General features: G+C 46.7%; 1 protein-coding gene across 1 annotated transcript in view; it reads left to right on the top strand.

The window, feature by feature from the left end:
• Positions 1–19979, top strand: part of LOC120035556 (synaptic vesicle membrane protein VAT-1 homolog) — a 41306-nt gene that overhangs the window by 14255 nt on the left and 7072 nt on the right. Inside the window, exons 3-5 of the mRNA XM_038982190.1 lie at positions 9888–10058; positions 11509–11598; positions 12818–13059. Coding sequence (XP_038838118.1) covers positions 9888–10058; positions 11509–11598; positions 12818–13059 — 503 coding nt within the window. The remainder of the gene's footprint in view (positions 1–9887; positions 10059–11508; positions 11599–12817; positions 13060–19979) is intronic.

The following is a 19979-nucleotide window of genomic DNA, read 5'->3' as shown; positions in this document are numbered from 1 at the left end:
TAGGACAGCTCATGAGGTGTGCTAAATATCTGTCGACTAGGTGTGACTCTTATGACTAAAGAGGCTTCATGCACAGCTTTTATTTTTACCCATAAGAGTAGGAATAAAATGGCTCTATTCTCAGCACTTACGGGTTTCCCACAGGATCAACCAACGTCTTAGACCATTAGACAAAGCCTGCAGTCCAAACGTGTTCTTTTTACCTCATCAGGCCTTGCGCTAGCTACTTTTCCTCAGGGGAATCTCCGTCGAAACAGGATGCCGTTTGATTGCCATCTTAAGTGGAGGTCCAATTCACTAACATTGCCCCCTAGACCCTCGATTTTGCCTGAGGGAGCGAGTGGAGAACTTTGATCACTTGTGGGATTGATATGACCCACAATTCAATGCAAACTGTATTCATGTGTCAAACTGTGTCAAATTTAAGTGTCAAATTTAATCAACATGGCTGCATTTTCGGCATGTGAGACAAAATTATGACGCTAGCTTGCAAAAAAAGACATATAGATGACATTGATTTAAGCATTGGCAAATGGGAATGATGTTCAAATTGGCTTAGTCTTGTAGTGAGGAGCCTATAAAATGTAGCTAGCTTCATAAACATATTTTGGGGAATTCAGAATATATTGGAATAAATGACCAAACTATAAAACTAGCTAGCCAGCTATGGGTAACTGTAGCTCGCTACCTGACAGGAGTGCTAGCTAGCTATGTTAGCTTGCTAGGTACATTAATAGCTTTAGGTTGGTTGTTTTTAAACTTAACTTCATGATTTCCACCAAGGACGTTGCCTCTCCGATCATCACTCTCCCTCACTTGGGCAAGGGACATTTAAGGTACACTCGGATGTGATGATGTAAAACGTCATTCCAGGGCTGAGGGTTTACTGTAGGGCCAGGGGCTGTCTATTTTGCGTTTGTACTGCAACCCAAGAGAAAATTCCCTCTTGGGCTGAGGGCAGACACTGGTTTTGAAGTTCGCAGGCGGGGCTACTTCATCACGTGACCATGACCGACTCATGTCCGCGACATGTACACATTAAAGTGCTGACAATACACAGCTAACTCAAGTAACATTAGCATATCAATAATGAATGTTTACCCCTCCCATACGAATATAAAAGACAGTAACGTTATCATACAGTGTCATTCATATTATAATATAGGCTACACAGGTAGCTAGGCAACGTTAGCTAGCAAGCTAGCTAGCTAAACAAAATAATTTCTGCATTCTCACATAAACATGCTGGCTGTAGCTACTATATGCTGACGATTAGCTGAACCATAGCTAGATAGTGTAAGCCTTAGAGCTCCTAACTACCATATTAAAGTTACCTTAGAACAAATCAGGCTTCATTTGATCAATATCATGGAAGTCATTATATGAGGTAAAAGCAAATTGCGACTGAAAACGTTGATCATTTCCTAGGGAATAGCTTCTTACCTGGACCTCAGTGCAGTCAAGCAACAACAACAAAAATACACTGTTGAGATATATAGCTACAATTTCAGAATGTACCAGGCTGCTACAACAATTTCAGAATGTACCAGGCTGCTACAACAATTTCAGAATGTACCAGGCTGCTACAACAATTTCAGAATGTAACAGGCTGCTACAACAATTTCAGAATGTACCAGGCTGCTACAACAATTTCAGAATGTAACAGGCTGCTACAACAATTTCAGAATGTACCAGGCTGCTACAACAATTTCAGAATGTAACAGGCTGCTACAACAATTTCAGAATGTACCAGGCTGCTACAACAATTTCAGAATGTAACAGGCTGCTACAACAATTTCAGAATGTACCAGGCTGCTACAACAATTTCAGAATGTACCAGGCTGCTACAACAATTTCAGAATGTACCAGGCTGCTACAACAATTTCAGAATGTACCAGGCTGCTACAACAATTTCAGAATGTAACAGGCTGCTACAACAATTTCAGAATGTAACAGGCTGCTACAACAATTTCAGAATGTACCAGGCTGCTACAACAATTTCAGAATGTACCAGGCTGCTACAACAATTTCAGAATGTACCAGGCTGCTACAACAATTTCAGAATGTACCAGGCTGCTACAACAATTTCAGAATGTACCAGGCTGCTACAACAATTTCAGAATGTAACAGGCTGCTACAACAATTTCAGAATGTAACAGGCTGCTACAACAATTTCAGAATGTACCAGGCTGCTACAACAATTTCAGAATGTAACAGGCTGCTACAACAATTTCAGAATGTAACAGGCTGCTACAACAATTTCAGAATGTAACAGGCTGCTACAACAAGTAAATAAAATAAGGAAAATGTCTGTACACTTCAGCTGTTTCAAAAACATTGCTATGCTATTAAAATGTTTACTGTAAGAGTGTTGGCTTAACGAGACAATTCTGTTTACACTGGCCTTCTTAGAGGGGGCAACTGTCAGGCAAGTGTTGTGCACAACCTCCGGTTAAGACGTGACAAGTTCGCAAGTTTACATTGCAGCATATATGTAGCCGGGGGTATTTTTTGCCAAACCTCTAGTAAGTGTGAAGATCTTATTAGTACACATCCACCCTTGTTTGGTCCCTAGCTAACACCTCTGGTTGGTTGGTTCATGTGGCCTCCTCCCCCTCACATGGTGGTGGAGGGTGTTGGGCAATGATGTTGCTGCAGCCTAAGAGTCTGTCAGAGCACGTCTCTGATTTTAAACTCTAGGTTGGTGTCAGATATCAAACTGTGTGTGTGTGTGTGTGTGTGTGTGTGTGTGTGTGTGTGTGTGTGTGTGTGCACAACCACAACCACAGTAATGGTACGTGCGTGCTTTTTTTATTAGTGTGGTTGTGTGTCAGTGGATGTCTGTCTTGCTCTTGCACCGGTGAGATTAAAAACACAACCAGCGATTTGAATCATATCTCTAACCCACAGTTTTACACGTATGTACAGAACGTCAGTGTATCCGGATGCATGTCTTTAATAGTGAACACTGCTTTTTAATAAGATTCAGTGACTCCGTTTGTACAGCTATAGTATATTAAAAGAGTGGGTGGTACTGCATGAGGACACGAGCCATTTCTCATATCCAATCTCAGGACATGTCCAGACAGATATGATTTAATTGTCTGTCATTTCTACTGGCAGTAAATCAATATATAGATCAACAGCCAGCTTCTTATCGTGGCGACCATAGAGTCATTGTTTGATGAGCAATCTTCTGCTTCCCGCTGTCATCAGTCTCTTTGTCAATGTTACTCAGTTTCTTCTCTCTTATCGGCCTGTGGTGCCGTAGAGCCATGCTGGTGAATGAGAGACTACTAGAGCTCTGTCTATGGCTCTATGTGGCTCTATGGTGGTGCTGCCTGGTGTTTTCAACAGCCTGCTAACTTGTTGGCTCCCACTGTGAGGACCCAGGCAGAGAGGTGTCTAGCTCATTGCCTGCAGCAGCACCACCCCCCACCCACCTCATGACAAGGAAAGATACTGTATGTCCTCTCCAGCATAATTGCCACTGTCAATGTTTTAGCTCTCTGGAGATTATTACATAGGCCTTCTCTGTCCTCGTACCCAAGAGAAGAGACCTCAGCTAAGGAGGCCGAAATCAAAGGTAAACCTCAACCGTACCTCTGTCATAGAGTTTAGTACAGAGACTCAGAGAGAGAGAGAGAGACAGCTCTGTAGAGAGAGAGAGAGATAAAGAGCTTCCCCTGGTGTGTCAGTGTCATGGCTGTGTGTGAACCGTGAATCGTTGACTGACCCCAGCTGCCTCTCTCTCTCGTGGGCCTGTGGGCCGGCCGTTCCCATCCCCTCTCCCCAAACAATGGCATGTTGTTCTCCTACCATCCCGCCCTCTCTGTCCGCTGGGCTCGCACATCTGCATCCTCCCGTCCTCCACCTCCCCTCCTCCCCCCTCCACATGACCCCGACCGGGGAGGCTCCTCATGACCATGGCGTATCAGTGCTCGATACCTCGTCATCGGGGAGCGTGCGTACATTTCCCCCTTTGTTTTCTCCAGAGGGACAGGGCGAGGGAAGGAGTGCAGTGACATTTGGACGTGTTGGGGGGGGGGGGGGGGGGGGGGGGGGGGGCGTCCACTGTACCCGGCCAAGAGCCTTTTCCTGCGACCTCTCCCTGAACTGGACCCTGTGTTTATGGATTAGGTCTGGCTAGCAGCCCTGCATGCCACCACGCCCACTAATACACACACACACTAGCACACACGCGCACGCGCACATGCACACACATACATACACACTTGACTGGGTCTAGGCCTGAGTGGTCTGACTAACACTAGTCAGACCACTAGTGTTAGTCAGGGAGAGGAGGGGAGAGAAATCAAGAGGAGGGGAGAGAAAGGAAAGAAAGAAAGAGATTGAGTGAAGACGATAATGGAAGAGAAGAGAAAGAGGTGACAGAGTATAGAGAAAGTACAGAGATGTTGATGTTACCTGCGCACTCTACACTCTTAGAAAAAGGGTTCCAGAAGGGTTATTCAGCTGTCCCCACAGGAGAACCCTTTTTGGGTCCAGGTAGAACCCTCTGTTGCAAGGTTTCTACATGGAACCCAAAGGGGTTCTACCTGGAACCAAAAAGGGTTCTTCAAAGGGTTCTCCTATGTGGACAGCCGAAACGTTTTAGGTTCTAGAAAGCACCTTTTTTCTAAGAATGTAAGATATCACTCAATATGAGAGACAGACAGAATATCACTTTGTTAGTTTATCCTACAATTTCAGTCAAATCACGTCTCTATTTCAGCATATCCTTTAGCAGTCTACAATGACTCCCCACTGTCTGACTACCCTGTGCTGTAGGTCTTACCCTAGTTCAGTGAATGCTAATAAGGGCTGTGTTGGAGAGGAGAGTCCTGGTTGTGTTTGTTCTCTGGGCCTAGCTGGCTGGCTGGCATCATACCCAGACGCAGATCAGCTGCACTGATAGCACAGGAAAACCAGGGCATGCAGCCTCCGCTCCAACCTCCAACCCACCCTCCAATCAGAATACGCTCTCACTCACAACCCTTGCCTTATGACCCCATTCAGCTTAAGCCCCTCCACACACACACACACACACACACACACACACACACACACACACACACACACACACACACACACACACACACACACACACACACACACACACACACACACACACACACACACACACACACACACACACACACAGGTGTGTCTGTCTGTACATTTGAGTTGGTATTTATTTTCCTACAATGTGTGTTTGTGTTAGGAAGAATGTGTTTGTTTGTGCATGGTTATCAGTGTGTTTTATGAGAACATGTTTGTTTGTGTTTGTGTGTACAATGAGTGTATGTGTGTGTTAGTGTCTCTGTGTGCGTTAGCATTGTGTGAATTCTCACTCAGGAAATCGCAGGTTCTGCCTTCTCACACAGGATGTGTTTTGAATTCACTCACCCAGTCACAAAAAAATGTGCATCCTATACGTGGTACAGAGAGGAACCTACCATACGACAAAGCATATTAAAACACTCACCGAGTTCACAGCTACAGAGAGCAGGGGAAAACACTATGCTATGTAACACAGTCATCTCTCCTTATAGCAGACACAGACACACACCCAATGCCATTTTATGCTCACACACTCATGTAAGCCTCATGTAAGATTTGCACAATAACAGAGCAAGAAACATTGCTCAATCATGTCCGACTTGTTGATCTTGTTCACCGTCCCTTTGGTAACGAAGGATTCTTGAGTTTATGGTTTTATTCCATTCTTTGTCAGCCACAGGCACCACAGGCTAATGATAGGGTGTGGGAGAGGGTAAGCTTGGAGAGTGGAGACACAGAGAATGACATGGGGCAGACAGCATGGAACCCTGACGTGACATGAGCGGCCTCACATCTCTCCGTGATTAGCATTAGCACGTGTGCTAGCTAGTGTTATCATTGCTAGCACCATACGGCCCACACCTATAACCACAACCTAGCCTTTTTAGGTTAGAATTTACAGTAAGCACGGTCTGAGGTGCGTTAGCTTCTCCGTTTGAGTTATGCTAAGAAACTAGCTATCTATGAGGAAGTGGCCTAGCAAGCTTACCTCTTAAGCACCGTTCACACGAATGTGGTCAGTGTGTGGATGACTGTGAGAAAGTGCCTGTGTGCACTGACTGTACTATGGTACAAGTATGTACAGTAGTAGGAGGTTTGCGTATCCTCCTTCCCTTTGGGAAATCTCAACATTTAGTGGCTCTACCCTCTCCTCAAGTTGAACTCTGGGTGTGGACACACATCATACTGGACTACATAGTAATGTGAACACCACAGTGTTTAGGACAACATTCCTCTTCACTCTAGAAGAGCATGTTATTGAGGCCCAGAGTGTATTTGGTGCCAAAATCTGTGTGCGTGTGCGTGTGCGTGTGTGTGTGTGTGTAAAGAGATAGGAATCCACTGTGTATGATGTTCCTCCCTACACACCCTGGTCAGTTAACGAGAGACAGAGAGAGAAAAACGACGCTTTTGACGGCCCTGTAATTTTCTCAGTGAAACCTATTCAATTGAATCCCAAGCAGAACGAATGGAATTAGGTGCGGGAATTTGCTTAAGTTGCCATCTTTGGACAGACAATGGTTTAGTGTTCAGGCAACGGGTTGGTGTTCAGGGGACGACCTCGCGTCACATTGCCAGGAGAAAAAAAGGAAAGACAAGGACCGGAAAGAGAGACAGATTGCCCTGGTCCACATGTACAGCAGATAAGAGAGAGATGAAAAGGGTGCACTGACGGGAGAGAGGGAGAAGGTGACAAGGAATTTGTGAGAATTTAGTGAGAAATACCAAGAGAGCAATGTGAACCAAAACAATGTGTTAACGATGAGTTAACTGTTTAATCTGAGCACATATTAGTGAAGATTAGTGGATATGAACAGACTTTTCATCCAGACTGTTCCTGTCTGCAGTCTCCCTCCTGCCTCAGCTTATCTCTCGCTCTGTGTGTCTGTGTGTTGGGGGGGGGGGAGGCTCTTGGCAGTGCTGGCCTAGGTCTTGTGATGGTGGATCAGTCACAAGACAGGCAGACTGGCCCTGGCTCTGTGGTTCTCAGGGGGATCCAGCCAGAAACAGGTGCCCCTTCCTCCCTTTCTAACACAGGTGGATGAGTGGGACAGAGTGACAGGCACCAACTCTAAATATCAAAACTCTGTCCTACCCCGACAGCCTAAACACTTCATGTTGACCATACACATTACTGGTTTGCAAGATCAAAGTAGATGTGTGAGCAGAAGTCCATGTGGCTTTCCTTTTTTTGGCGTCCTTCAGGGTAAGCAATGTCTCATCTCTCCACCTTCACACCAATGTACACACTCATCTACTCTCAGCTGGCTCTAGGTAAGTCGTTATGTGGTGATTGGGTGGGTGTTACTGGCTGATCTGTCACATATTACCCCTGGATGAGCTTCTGATTGCCACCAAATGCCTCCTGTTTTGCCTGGAGGAATAACAGCCAATGAAACAAAATGGCTCCTTTGCTCAGTCGTCGCCGCCAATTTGGCCTGGGTTTCCCTGGCAACACAAACTTGGTTTCTCTCTGAGGACAGAACGACAGGGAGAGATAGTTGTAGCTGTTAGGAGGCAGGCTGACTCACTGACACTGCCATCCAACAGCAACACCGTTGCTCTTGTTATTTCATTAAGTTCTTGATTACGTTCCAAATCCAATTTTTATTTGTCACATACACATGGTTAGCAGATGTTAATGCGAGTGTAGCGAAATGCTTCGCGTTCCTAGGAAATGATACCCTCTTCCCTACTGCACTACTTTTGACCAAAGCCATATTGGCCCTGATCAAAACTAGTGCACTGTTACGCTCGTTGATGGAATTAGACCAAGGCGCAGCGTGGTCAGCGTACACCTTTCTTTATTATGATGAACACCAACAAAAAAAAAAGATCCCACAAACTCAGGGGGAAAACAGGCTGCCTAAGTATGATCCCCAATCAGAGACAACGATAGACAGCTGCCTCTGATTGGGAAACACACCCGGCCAACAAAGAAATAGAACACATAGATTTGCCCACCCAAATCACACCCTGACCTAACCAAATAGAGAATAAAAAAGGCTCTCTAAGGTCAGGGCGTGACAGCTCTACTTAGGGAATATGGTGTCATTTGGGAAGCAGACCTTCTCTCTTCTTCCTTGCCAGGCTTGAATGCAGTGAGAAATGTCTATTGAGTTCCCATAGGCTCAAGGTCTCTTCAGAGTAGAGCCAGGAGGGAATTGATCTCGTTCTAGTATATCTTCTTTGTAATTGTCAAAGGAGAGAGGAGGTCAGCCTGTACGACTTAGCAACCAGCGACTGCAATAGATTAAAATGTACCTTCTCCTTGGTTACGTTTGTCTCTTGTCTTCTCAAGCGTATGGCGTGTGAGTGAGTGTGACCAAGACGGTGGCCCACAACTCCCATCCCAACGCGTTGCTGATGATAACCACAGTCAACCACAGCAGTTTAAATATGCTTGAGAGAGGCGTCTGTTTGAATGTAAATGTCCCATGTTGTGAACGCTCTGTTTGCGTTGCTCTATTGGCTCTGGCCTCAAATAAGACGCGACCTTTACTTGGTCAGGCATGAGTGACCTTTATGGGTCATGTTCAGTCCATCCAGTCAGCCTCTGTCCTCTCTGTTCTGTCCCACTACTGAACAGTAACTTATTGAGACCTGGCTTAAGACACACACACACACACACACACACACACACACACACACACACACACACACACACACACACACACACACACACACACACACACACACACACACACACACAGTATGTTCAAAAACAGTGAATCATACACACACCGATACTACATCAAACAGCCATGCTCGTGTAAGTTACACCTACAGAAAGCAATGCTCTCACACAACTGCCATTTTGTCTACAAAGGTCATCATAGACAATGCGTTGTTCACCGTTTCAAAGATGTATTCCCTATATGAGAAGGTTTTGTTTCAACTGGCACAGTTACGAAACGATGTTTTCTTGTTTCCTTGACCCTGTGTCACACATTGCTCCCATAGCCACAACAAATACCTCAAATTACCCAGGATTCTTAGTCAGGTCATCTTGCATGAAGCTAAAGTCAACCATTGTCATCTGACGTACAATGGCTACTTTCTCTAGTTGTGGATGTTTGTGTGTCTCTACGTCTAGTTGTGGGTGTTCCTTTTTGCCCAGGGCGGTGGGTAGGAGGTAATGTGATGTGTGTTTAATGCTCTCCTTGCTTACCCCTGAGCCACACACACACAGCCAGCCTCTTATTGACTGACCTGGCCTGTCACAGTAAACAAAACAAATCACATTTCCCTGCAATAGAATGGATGTATATAATGGGATTTATGGGTGCCTCAAGACATTTATATCAGCTGAGTTGAATTTAGTTGGAGGTGTCTCCCTGAGTGAGTATCTCTCTTGAGGTAATGATTAGTGAAGCTTGGATAGAATTTATTCGGTATTATACTTCCTCCCCATAGTTACCCTGTTTAGAGAAACAACTAGGTAGAAAATGAAGGGATACATACACAAGTCTAATCTCCAGCTCATCTTAACCACCCGTCTTTGTCTCCTCATCCTCTCTCTCTCTGCTTTACTGGCATGAATGGGTGGTTGCCACGGTCGCCATTGCAATGTATATAAAGTATTATACACTGTAAATTAACAATATTTTTGAGCAACAATAATAATATGTCAACAAAAACAATTCTACATGGAAAATAATGCACAAAAAAAGCAACAATTGAGAAATGTAATCTACATAGGGCTTATGTGTATGACATGTTGGGAGCTTTTGTCTCTGTCATATTATAACAGGCCAGGACGTATAACCTGCAGCAACATCTACTGTCTCTACGTTTTCTCCTAACAAACTCTCTCTCTCCAGGTGGGGTGGGCATCGCAGCCACCCAGCTCTGTCAGACAGTGAAGGACGTCACCGTGTTCGGGACGGCGTCGGCCAGTAAGCACGAGACCATCAGCCAGGGCGGAGTCACGCACTGCATTGACTACCGTACAAGGGACTACGTGGAGGAAGTCCGCAAGATCAGCCCCAAAGGTGAGAGGTCAGGGGTCATCTGACCTATCTTACAGCACTGGGATGGGCTGCGTCTCAAATGGCACCCTAATGCCTATATAGTGCACACTATGGGCCCTAGTCGAAAGTAGTTCACTACATAGGGAATAGGGCGCCATTTGGGACACAAGCATGGTTTGACCCACAATTTCCACAATGTGATCCATGAGATAAGTATACTGAGATGGCTAATGGGCCCTGGGTCCTAAGGAATACTCTGTAGTAGCAGTGTTGTGTTCGTAAAGTTGTGTTTGTCTTCCATTTGCAGATAACAAACTGCTAGATGTTTCCATTTCGCTGTGTCACGACTCTCAGCCCTGATAGCTGGGGTGCATTTGAGACGGTCGGGAGTGTAATAGGCACTAGACAGAAAAGTGCTTTTCCGCTCAGACAAAGTATTTGAGAAGCCTGTGACTGTGTGGATCACATCCCCCAACATATCCCCAAGGCCAGGGCACTTAAGATGCGTTTCTGCCTTACGAGACATTTAATTCATTCCTCATCACCGAAACAGAACGTCCTCCAATTCCTCACTCTTTACTCACTTACCTCTGGTTTCATAGAAGCAGGGTGGAGGATTTTATACCAGGAGCTCATTTGGTAGTGCCTCTCCCAGCAGCAGCAGCAAGACAGAGAGAAACAGAGAGAGGAGGGGGGGATAACTGATATTTTGGACAGAAGAACATGTCAAATTAGTGGCGGGGATCGATGAGACGTCTGTCAGTCTGTGTGACTGTGGCTCAGTTAGGGCAGGGTCCTGCTGAGAGCCTTGTGAATCAACGGGCCTATCAGCTAATGAAAGGAGAGGAGAGGAGAGGAGAGGAGAGGAGAGGAGAGGAGAGGAGAGGAGAGGAGAGGAGAGGAGAGGAGAGGAGAGGAGAGGAGAGGAGAGGAGAGGAGAGGAGAGGAGAGGAGAGGAGAGGAGAGGAGGACTAACCCACTTTAAGGAGCCCCACATTCACTGAAAAAAAACATAATTGGGAAAGAGCGAGACAGCACAGATATATATATATATACGTTGCAGAGAAACTGGATGAGTCTGGGTCTCAAGCTTTAGTTTGTTATTTATTCTCTCCAAGAAATCACTACCTGGGAATGGAATGGAACTCCAACAGACTAGGATAGGAAGATGTTAATTCCTTGTCGTATCAGTGACATTAAAATGAGTAGAATTCCAGCATTCTCTCCCCCTCTCATCGTTTGGCATATGTATGGGCTGCTCTGCATAAACATAGCAATGCCTGCCCTCCTCCCTTTACACCACTGGCATTCTAATATGATACCAACCAACCAAGCAACATTGAACTGTACTGACTACCTCTCTCTGTCTTTCCTCCTCTCCTCTCCTCTCCTCTCCTCTCCTCTCCTCTCCTCTCCTCTCCTCTCCTCTCCTCTCCTCTCCTCTCCTCTCCTCTCCTCTCCTCTCCTCCAGGGTTGGATATTGTGCTGGATCCTCTGGGAGGCTCAGACACCCACAAGGCTTACAACCTGCTGAAGCCCATGGGCAAGCTCATCACCTACGGTGAGACAGGAAGGACAAAAGACCTCAATCATACATTGCTTTATTTCAACACATATCAATACCAGTGGTTTAAAACACAAATAGCACAGTGTGCACAAAACATACACAATGGGTTGGGTACACAACTGGGTACACAACTGCTTCCCTACAGAGGTCCATGTCCTCAGTGTGTGTATGTGTGTGGGAAGGCCTCTGTAGTTTCTCTCTGTGATGATGCCAATTTGCAGCGGGCATGGCATGCATGGTACAGTGGGCTGGGGAGGCATGCCTGGAGAACAGGGCCTTGCCTTCTGCATTTTGCAAAAAAGACTACCCAACTACCCAGCATGGTGGTCCCAACCTGATCCATTCACCCGCTCAACCCTTCTCTACCCCCCACCCCAACACTCCCCCCGCCCACACTCCCCCTGCCTCCCTGCTGCTCCTCTACCAGTTTATCAGAAGTATGCATGGCGGAACAATGGCCGTTCTATCCTCACGGAACCTGGAATGTCTGAATGTAGCAGACTGAATACCTCTCCAGCTCCCTCTCCTCTCTCTAAGCATGCTTTGTGTCCCATCCACAGGAGAGAGGGAGATAGTGAAAGAGAGAGGATGAGACAGAGAGAGAGAGGAGGGCAGAGAGGGTTATGAGAACAGAGATTTAGAGAGAAAAGGGGATGTGTGGAAAGTGAGGCTGGGAGGGAGAAACGAGGACAGAGAGATGGAACGGGAAAGAGACAGAGTATAAAGGAAGAGGCAGAACGGAGAAAGGACGTCAGCCTGGCAGTAGAACTGTCCTTCGGGAAAATGGCACTGACAATGGGACATACTATAAAGATAATGTAAAAGAGAGATAAAAGAGGGGGACCCGGTGAAAAACGTTGAGGGCAGAGAAGGTAAGGCCAGAGCAAGGGAGGTAGAGGGAGAAAGAGAGAGTTGGGGTAGATAATGAGACTGTGAAGTGGACTGAAGTGGACTGGGGAACAATGGCTGATCAGTCAATCAATTATACACAGACCCAAACTGACCCTACACTGAGAATAAAACCGACACCAGGACCCCTGCCCCATTCACACACGTGCGCGCGCGCACACACACACACACACACACACACACACACACACACACACACACACACACACACACACACACACACACACACACACACACACTATTACAGGCAACCCGTTTTAACACATTGACACCCTTTAACCCTTTGCGCTCTCTCCCCTTGCAGGTGCAGCTAACATGCTAGCAGGCCAGAAGAAGAACCTTCTGGCGGTGGCTAAGACCTGGTACCACCAGTTCTCCATCCACACACTCAGCCTGATCCAGAACAACAAGTCAGTGTGTGGCTTCCACCTGGGCTACCTGGACGGAGAGGTGGAGATCATTCAGCAGGCCATGACCACCATCCTGGACCTCTATAGGCAGGGCAAGATCAAACCACGCATCGACTCCACCTATCACCTCGAACAGGTGGGTGTGTGTGTGGGGGGGAGGGGGCTGTGTGTGTGTGTGCATTTGTGTATATGCGTATTTGTGTGTGTGCATGTGTGTGTGTAAGGTTGGGCGTGGCTCTGAGACCGGATGAGATTAGGCACATGTGTCTGTGAATGAAAAGGATTCTCTCCCTCCATCAGATGTCTCTTTGAGTGAAAGACAGAATTAGATTGACAGAAAGAGGGATAGAGGGAGGGTGAGAGAGAGGTGGAAGAAAGAGGGGGCTGATATGTTCATTGGTTAATGCCAGGTCCAGTCAATGGTTAGGCCTATGATACTGACCAGAGAGAAGTGTTTCTCTCTCTAATGTCTCGCTCTATGTCTCTCTCTCTGTCTCTCTCTGTCTCTCTCTCTCTCTGTCGCTCTCTCTCTGTCTCTCTCTCTGTGTTTCTCTCTCTCTGTCTCCCTCTCTCTGTTTCGCTCTCTCTCGCTCTCTGTCTCGCTCTCTCTCGCTCTTTGTCTCTCTCTCTCTCTGTCTCGCTCTCTATCTCTCTCTCTCTCTCTCTGTCTCTCTCTCGCTCTCTCTCCCTCTGTCTCTCTCTTGCTCTCTCTGTCTCTCTCTTGCTCTCTCTGTCTCTCTCTCTCTCTCTCGGTCTCTGTTTGTATCCACAGCTTATTCACTTACTCTCTGTACTCTCTCTTTCTCCGCCTCACGCTCTCCCTTTCTCTCTGTGTATCTTTTTCTCGTTTTCTCTCCTGTTGCCATGGTAACCCCCGTTGGTCTGCCAGCGCTTCTGTCTTAGGGAGGGGCCCCGTGTATGACAACGAGAGACAGAATGGGATGAAGGAGTGGAGGATGGAAGAGGGTAGATGAGAGAAGGATTGAGAAATGAGGTGGATAGAGTTCAAGGAAAGATGATTGTAACAGGAAGTGGCATGTAGTAATAGCTGTTACAATTCCTCTCCGGTGTGAATTCTATTACATATCATCAGCATAAAACAGCTCTTAAACTTGAATTAATAAGATGGTATAACGATTAATGTGACCTGGGGGTCCCAGACGCCACACCCTGACTCCATCTATCACCCCCCTCCTCTCTGACCTATCCTGTCCCGCTCCATGTCTGCGCTATTAATCATTGAACATGTTAACACAGCACGTATAAGAGCCTGGTGCCACACATTGAGCAACTCCGTCAGGGCTTTATACTGTAGAGCATATTAGCTGTGATGTCTACTGTTCTCAGACAGACAGACAGACAGACAGACAGACAGACAGACAGACAGACAGACAGACAGACAGACAGACAGACAGACAGACAGACAGACAGACAGACAGACAGACAGACAGACAGACAGACAGACAGACAGACAGACAGACAGACAGACAGACAGACAGACAGACAGACAGACAGACAGACAGACAGACAGTGCTTCTAGTGATTATTAGTGCATACACTGCAGGGAGGTAGGGAGCCACTCACTGTGAGAACACTCAGAGTTAGACAGCTGAGGCAGACTTTCAGAGAGAGAGAGAGAGCGGAGCAGTGAGTGATTGAAGGCTGGATGCTTGAAGTACGTACAACGATTACAGTGCCGTTTCAGTAATTGGGCTCGTCGTGGTTTCATTCACACAAGCTACACTTGTAAATCCGAGGTGTCCCCACCCCTGGTTACCACACCTCCATAGTCTGTCCTCTCTCCTCCTCCACCTCCTCCGCCTCCTCCCCTTCGTAGGTTTTTCATTAAAGTGATGTTCCAGAGTTTTTGTATAATATCAGCCAGGAGTTTTGAAAGTAGTGCTCACAGCTCAAAATGGGTCCCCGGAAATTGTGCACAATTGTGTACTACCATTTTACATGGTATGTTACATCCTGAAAAAAATAAAAATAATAATAATATATACTGTATATTATTGATATATATACACTGCTCAAAAAAATAAAGGGAACACTTAAACAACACAATGTAACTCCAAGTCAATCACACTTCTGTGAAATCAAACTGTCCACTTAGGAAGCAACACTGATTGACAATAAATTTCACATGCTGTTGTGCAAATGGAATAGACAACAGGTGGAAATTATAGGCAATTAGCAAGACACCCCCAATAAAGGAGTGGTTCTGCAGGTGGTGACCACAGACCACTTCTCAGTTCCTATGCTTCCTGGCTGATGTTTTGGTCACTTTTGAATGCTGGCGGTGCTTTCACTCTAGTGGTAGCATGAGACGGAGTCTACAACCCACACAAGTGGCTCAGGTAGTGCAGCTCATCCAGGATGGCACATCAATGGTGTGGCAAGAAGGTTTGCTGTGTCTGTCAGCGTAGTGTCCAGAGCATGGAGGCGCTACCAGGAGACAGGCCAGTACATCAGGAGATGTGGAGGAGGCCGTAGGAGAGCAACAACCCAGCAGCAGGACCGCTACCTCCACCTTTGTGCAAGGAGGAGCAGGAGGAGCACTGCCAGAGCCCTGCAAAATGACCTCCAGCAGGCCACAAATGTGCATGTGTCTGCTCAAACGGTCAGAAACAGACTCCATGAGGGTGGTATGAGGGCCCGACGTCCACAGGTGGGGGTTGTGCTTACAGCCCAACACCGTGCAGGACATTTGGCATTTGCCAGAGAACACCAAGATTGGCAAATTCGCCACTGGCGCCCTGTGCTCTTCACAGATGAAAGCAGGTTCACACTGAGCACATGTGACAGAGGTGACAGAGTCTGGAGACGCCGTGGAGAACGTTCTGCTGCCTGCAACATCCTCCAGCATGACCGGTTTGGCGGTGGGTCAGTCATGGTGTGGGGTGGCATTTCTTTGGGGGGCCGCACAGCCCTCCATGTGCTCGCCAGAGGTAGCCTGACTGCCATTAGGTATCGAGATGAGATCCTCAGACCCCTTGTGAGACCATATGCTGGTGCGGTTGGCCCTGGGTTCCTCCTAATGCAAGACAATGCTAGACCTCATGTGGCTGGAGTGTGTCAGCAGTTCCTGCAAGAGGAAGGCATTGATGCTATGGACTGGCCCGCCCGTTCCCCAGACCTGAATCCAATTGAGCACATCTGGGACATCATGTCTCGCTCCATCTACCAACGCCACGCTGCACCACAGACTGTCCAGGAGTTGGCGGATGCTTTAGTCCAGGTCTGGGAGGAGATCCCTCAGGAGACCATCCGCCACCTCATCAGGAGCATGCCCAGGCATTGTAGGGAGGTCATACAGGCACGTGGAGGCCACACACACTACTGAGCCTCATTTTGACTTGTTTTAAGGACATTACACCAACGTTGGATCAGCCTGTAGTGTGGTTTTCCACTTTAATTTTGAGTGTGACTCCAAATCCAGACCTCCATGGGTTGATACATTTGATTTCCATTAATTTTTGTGTGATTTTGTTGTCAGCACATTCAACTATGTAAAGAAAAAAGTATTTAATAAGAATATTTCATTCATTCAGATCTAGGATGTGTTATTTTAGTGTTCCCTTTATTTTTTTGAGCAGTGTATATACATAGCATTTTTGGGCAATTCGTATCAAATCAAATCAAACTTTATTTGTTACATGCGCCGAATACAAGTGTAGACTTTACCGTGAAATGCTTACTTACAAGCCCTTAACCAACAGTGCAATTCAAGAAGAAGAAAATATTTACCAAGTAGACTAAAATAAAAAGTAACACAATAAGAATAACAATAACGAGGCTATATACAGGGGGCACCGGTACCGAGTCAGTGTGCGGGGTTACAGGCTAGTTGAGGTAATCTGTACATGTAGGTGGGGGCGAAGTGACTATGCAAAGGTAACAAACAAACACCGAGTAGCAGCAGTGTACAAAAGGGAGGGGTGGGGGTCAATGTAAATTGTCCGGTGGCGATTTTATGAATTGTTCAGCAGTCTTAGGCTTGGGGGTAGAAGCTGTTGAAGAGCCTTTTGGTCCTAGACTTGGCGCTCTGGTACCGCTTGCCGTGCGGTAGCAGAGAAAACAGTCTACAGTGACTGGAGTCTCTGACAATTTTATGGGCTTTCCTCTGACACCGCCTATTATATAGGTCCTGGATGGCAGGAAGCTTGGCCCCAGTGATGTACTGGGCCGTTCGCACTACCCTCCTGTAGCGCCTTACTGTCAGATACCGAGCAGTTGCCATACCAGGTGGTGATGCAACCAGTCAGGATGCTCTCGATGGTGCAGCTGTATAACCTTTTGAGGATTTGGGGACCCATGCCAAATCTTTTCAGTCTCCTGAGAGGGAAAAGGTTTTGTCATGCCCTCTTCACGACTGTCTTGGTATGTTTGAACCATGATAGTTTGTTGGTGATGTGGACACCAAGGAACTTGAAACTCTCGGTCCGCTCCACTACAGCCCTGTCAATGTTAATGGGGGCCTGTTCGGCCTGCCTTTTCCTGTAGTCCATGATCAGCTCCTTTGTCTTGCTCACATTGAGGGAGAGGTAGTTGTCCTGGAATCACACTGCCAGGTCTCTGACCTCCTCCCTATAGGACGTCTCATCGTTGTCGGTGATTAGGCATACCACTGTTTTGTCGTCAGCAAACTTAATGATGGTGTTGGAGTCGTGTTTGGCCACGCAGTCGTGGGTGAACAGGGAATACAGGAGGGGACTAAATAAGTACACACCCTTGAGGGGCCCCAGTGTTAATAATCAGCGTGGCAGATGTGTTGTTGCCTACTCTTACCACCTGGGGGCGGCCCATCAGGAAGTCCAGGATCCAGTTGCAGAGGGAGGTGTTTAGTCCAAGAGTCCTTAGCTTAGTGATGAGCTTCGTGGGCACTATGGTGTTGAACGCTGAGCTGTAGTCAATGAACAGCATTCTCATATAGGTGTTCCTTTTGTCCAGGTGAGAAAGGGCAGTGTGGAGTGCGATTGAGACTGCGTCATCTGTGGATCTGTTGAGGCGGTATGTGAATTGGAGTGGGTCTAGGGTGTCTGGGAGGATGCTGTTGATGTGAGCCATGACCAGCCTTTCAAAGCACTTCATGGCTACCGACCTGAGTGCCATGGGCGGTACTCATTTAGGTAGGTTACCTTCACTTCCTTGGGCACAGGGACTATGGTGGTCTGCTTGAAACATGTAGGTATTACAGACTCGGTCAGGGAGAGGTTGAAAATGTCAGTGAAGACACTTGACAGTTGGTCTGCGCATGCTTTGAGTACACGTCCTCGTAATCCGTCTGGCCCAGCGGCATCGGGAATGTTGACCTGTTTAAAGGTTTTGTTCACATCGGCTACCGAGAGCATTATCACACAGTCATCCAGAACAGCTGGTGCTCTTGTGCATGCTTCAGTGTTGCTTACCTCGAAGCAAGCATAAAAGGCATTTAGCTCGTCTGGTAGGGTTGCATCACTGGGCAGCTCGCGTCTGGGTTTCCCTTTGTAGTCTATAATAGTTTTCAAGCCCTGCCACACCCGAAGAGCGTCAGAGCCAGTGTAGTAGAATTCAATCTTAATCCTGTATTGACGCTTTGCTTGTTTGATGGTTCGTCTGAGGGCATAGCGGAATTTCTTATAAGCGTCCGGATTAGTCTCCCGCTCCTTGAAGGCGGCAGCTCTAGCCTTTAGCTTGATGCGGATGTTGCCTGTAATCCATAGCTTCTGGTTGGGATATGTACGTACAGTCGCTGTGTGGACGACGTCATCGATGCAGTTATTGATGAAGCCGATAACTGAGGTGGTGTATTCCTCAATGCCATTGGATGATTCCCGGAACATATTCCAGTCTGTGCTAGCAAAACAGTCCTGTAGTGTAGCATCCACGTCATCTGACCACTTCCGTATTGAGTGAGTCACTGGTACTTCCTGCTTTAGTTTTTGCTTGTAAGCAGGAATCAGGAGGATATAATTATGGTCAGATTTGCCAAATGGAGGGCGGGGGAGAGCTTTGTATGCATCTCTGTGTGTGGAGTAAAGGTGGTCTAGGATTTTTTGTGTCTCTGGTCGCACATGTGACATGCTGGTAAAAATGTGTTAAAACTGATTTAAGTTTCCCTGCATTCAAGTCCCCGGCCACTAGGAGCACCGCTTCTGGGTGAGCATTTTCTTCTTTGCTAATGGCCTTATAGAGTTGGTTGAGAGCTGTCTTAGTGCCAGCTTTGTTTTGTGATGGTAAATAGACGGCTACAAATAATACAGATGAGAACTCTCTTGGTAGATAGTGTGGTCTACAGCTTATCATAAGGTACTCTACCTCAGGCGAGCAATACTGTGCACCAGCTGTTATTGACAAAAATACACACACCCCCAACCCTCGTCTTACCAGAGGTAGCGTCTCTGTTCTGCCGGTGCATGGAAAATCCCGCTAGCTCTATACTGTCCATATCGTTGTTCAGCCACGTCTCGGTGAAACATAAGATGTTACAGTTTTTAATGTCCCGTTGGTAGGATAATCTTAATCGTAGGTCATCAATATATTTTCCAATGATTGCACATTAGCAAGAAGAATGGAAGGCAGTGGGAGTTTACTCGCTCGCCTCCGGATTCTCAGAAGGGTGCCCGATCTGCGGCCCCTTTTCCGGCATCTTTTCTTCATTCAAAAGGCGTGGATCTGGGCCTGTTCCAGTGAAAGCAGGATATCCTTCTCATCAGACTCGTTAAAGTTAAAAGTTTCTTCCAGTCCGCGGTGAGTACTCGCTTTTCTGATGTCCAGAAGTTATTTTTGCTCATAACAGACGGTAACAGCAACATTATGTACACAATAAGTAAAAAAAATTACACAAAACGCAACAAAAAAAATAACAAAGTAGCACAATTGGTTGGGGGAATGTAAAACGTCAGCCATGTTCTTCAGCGCCATCTTTTCTTCCAATTCGTACAATATGTTACAAATTTGTAAGTGCTTAAGATCCCGGACTGCATCTTTAAGCGTTCGGTCCATCTGAATATCACCAGTTGCTCCCTCCCTCTCTTTCTCTCCCTCCTTAACTCCGACATGACTCCCCCTCTT

The sequence above is a fragment of the Salvelinus namaycush genome, chromosome 3 (genome assembly GCF_016432855.1).
Source record: "Salvelinus namaycush isolate Seneca chromosome 3, SaNama_1.0, whole genome shotgun sequence".
NCBI classification, from domain to species: domain Eukaryota; kingdom Metazoa; phylum Chordata; class Actinopteri; order Salmoniformes; family Salmonidae; genus Salvelinus; species Salvelinus namaycush.
This window is presented reverse-complemented; position numbering and strand designations above follow the sequence as displayed.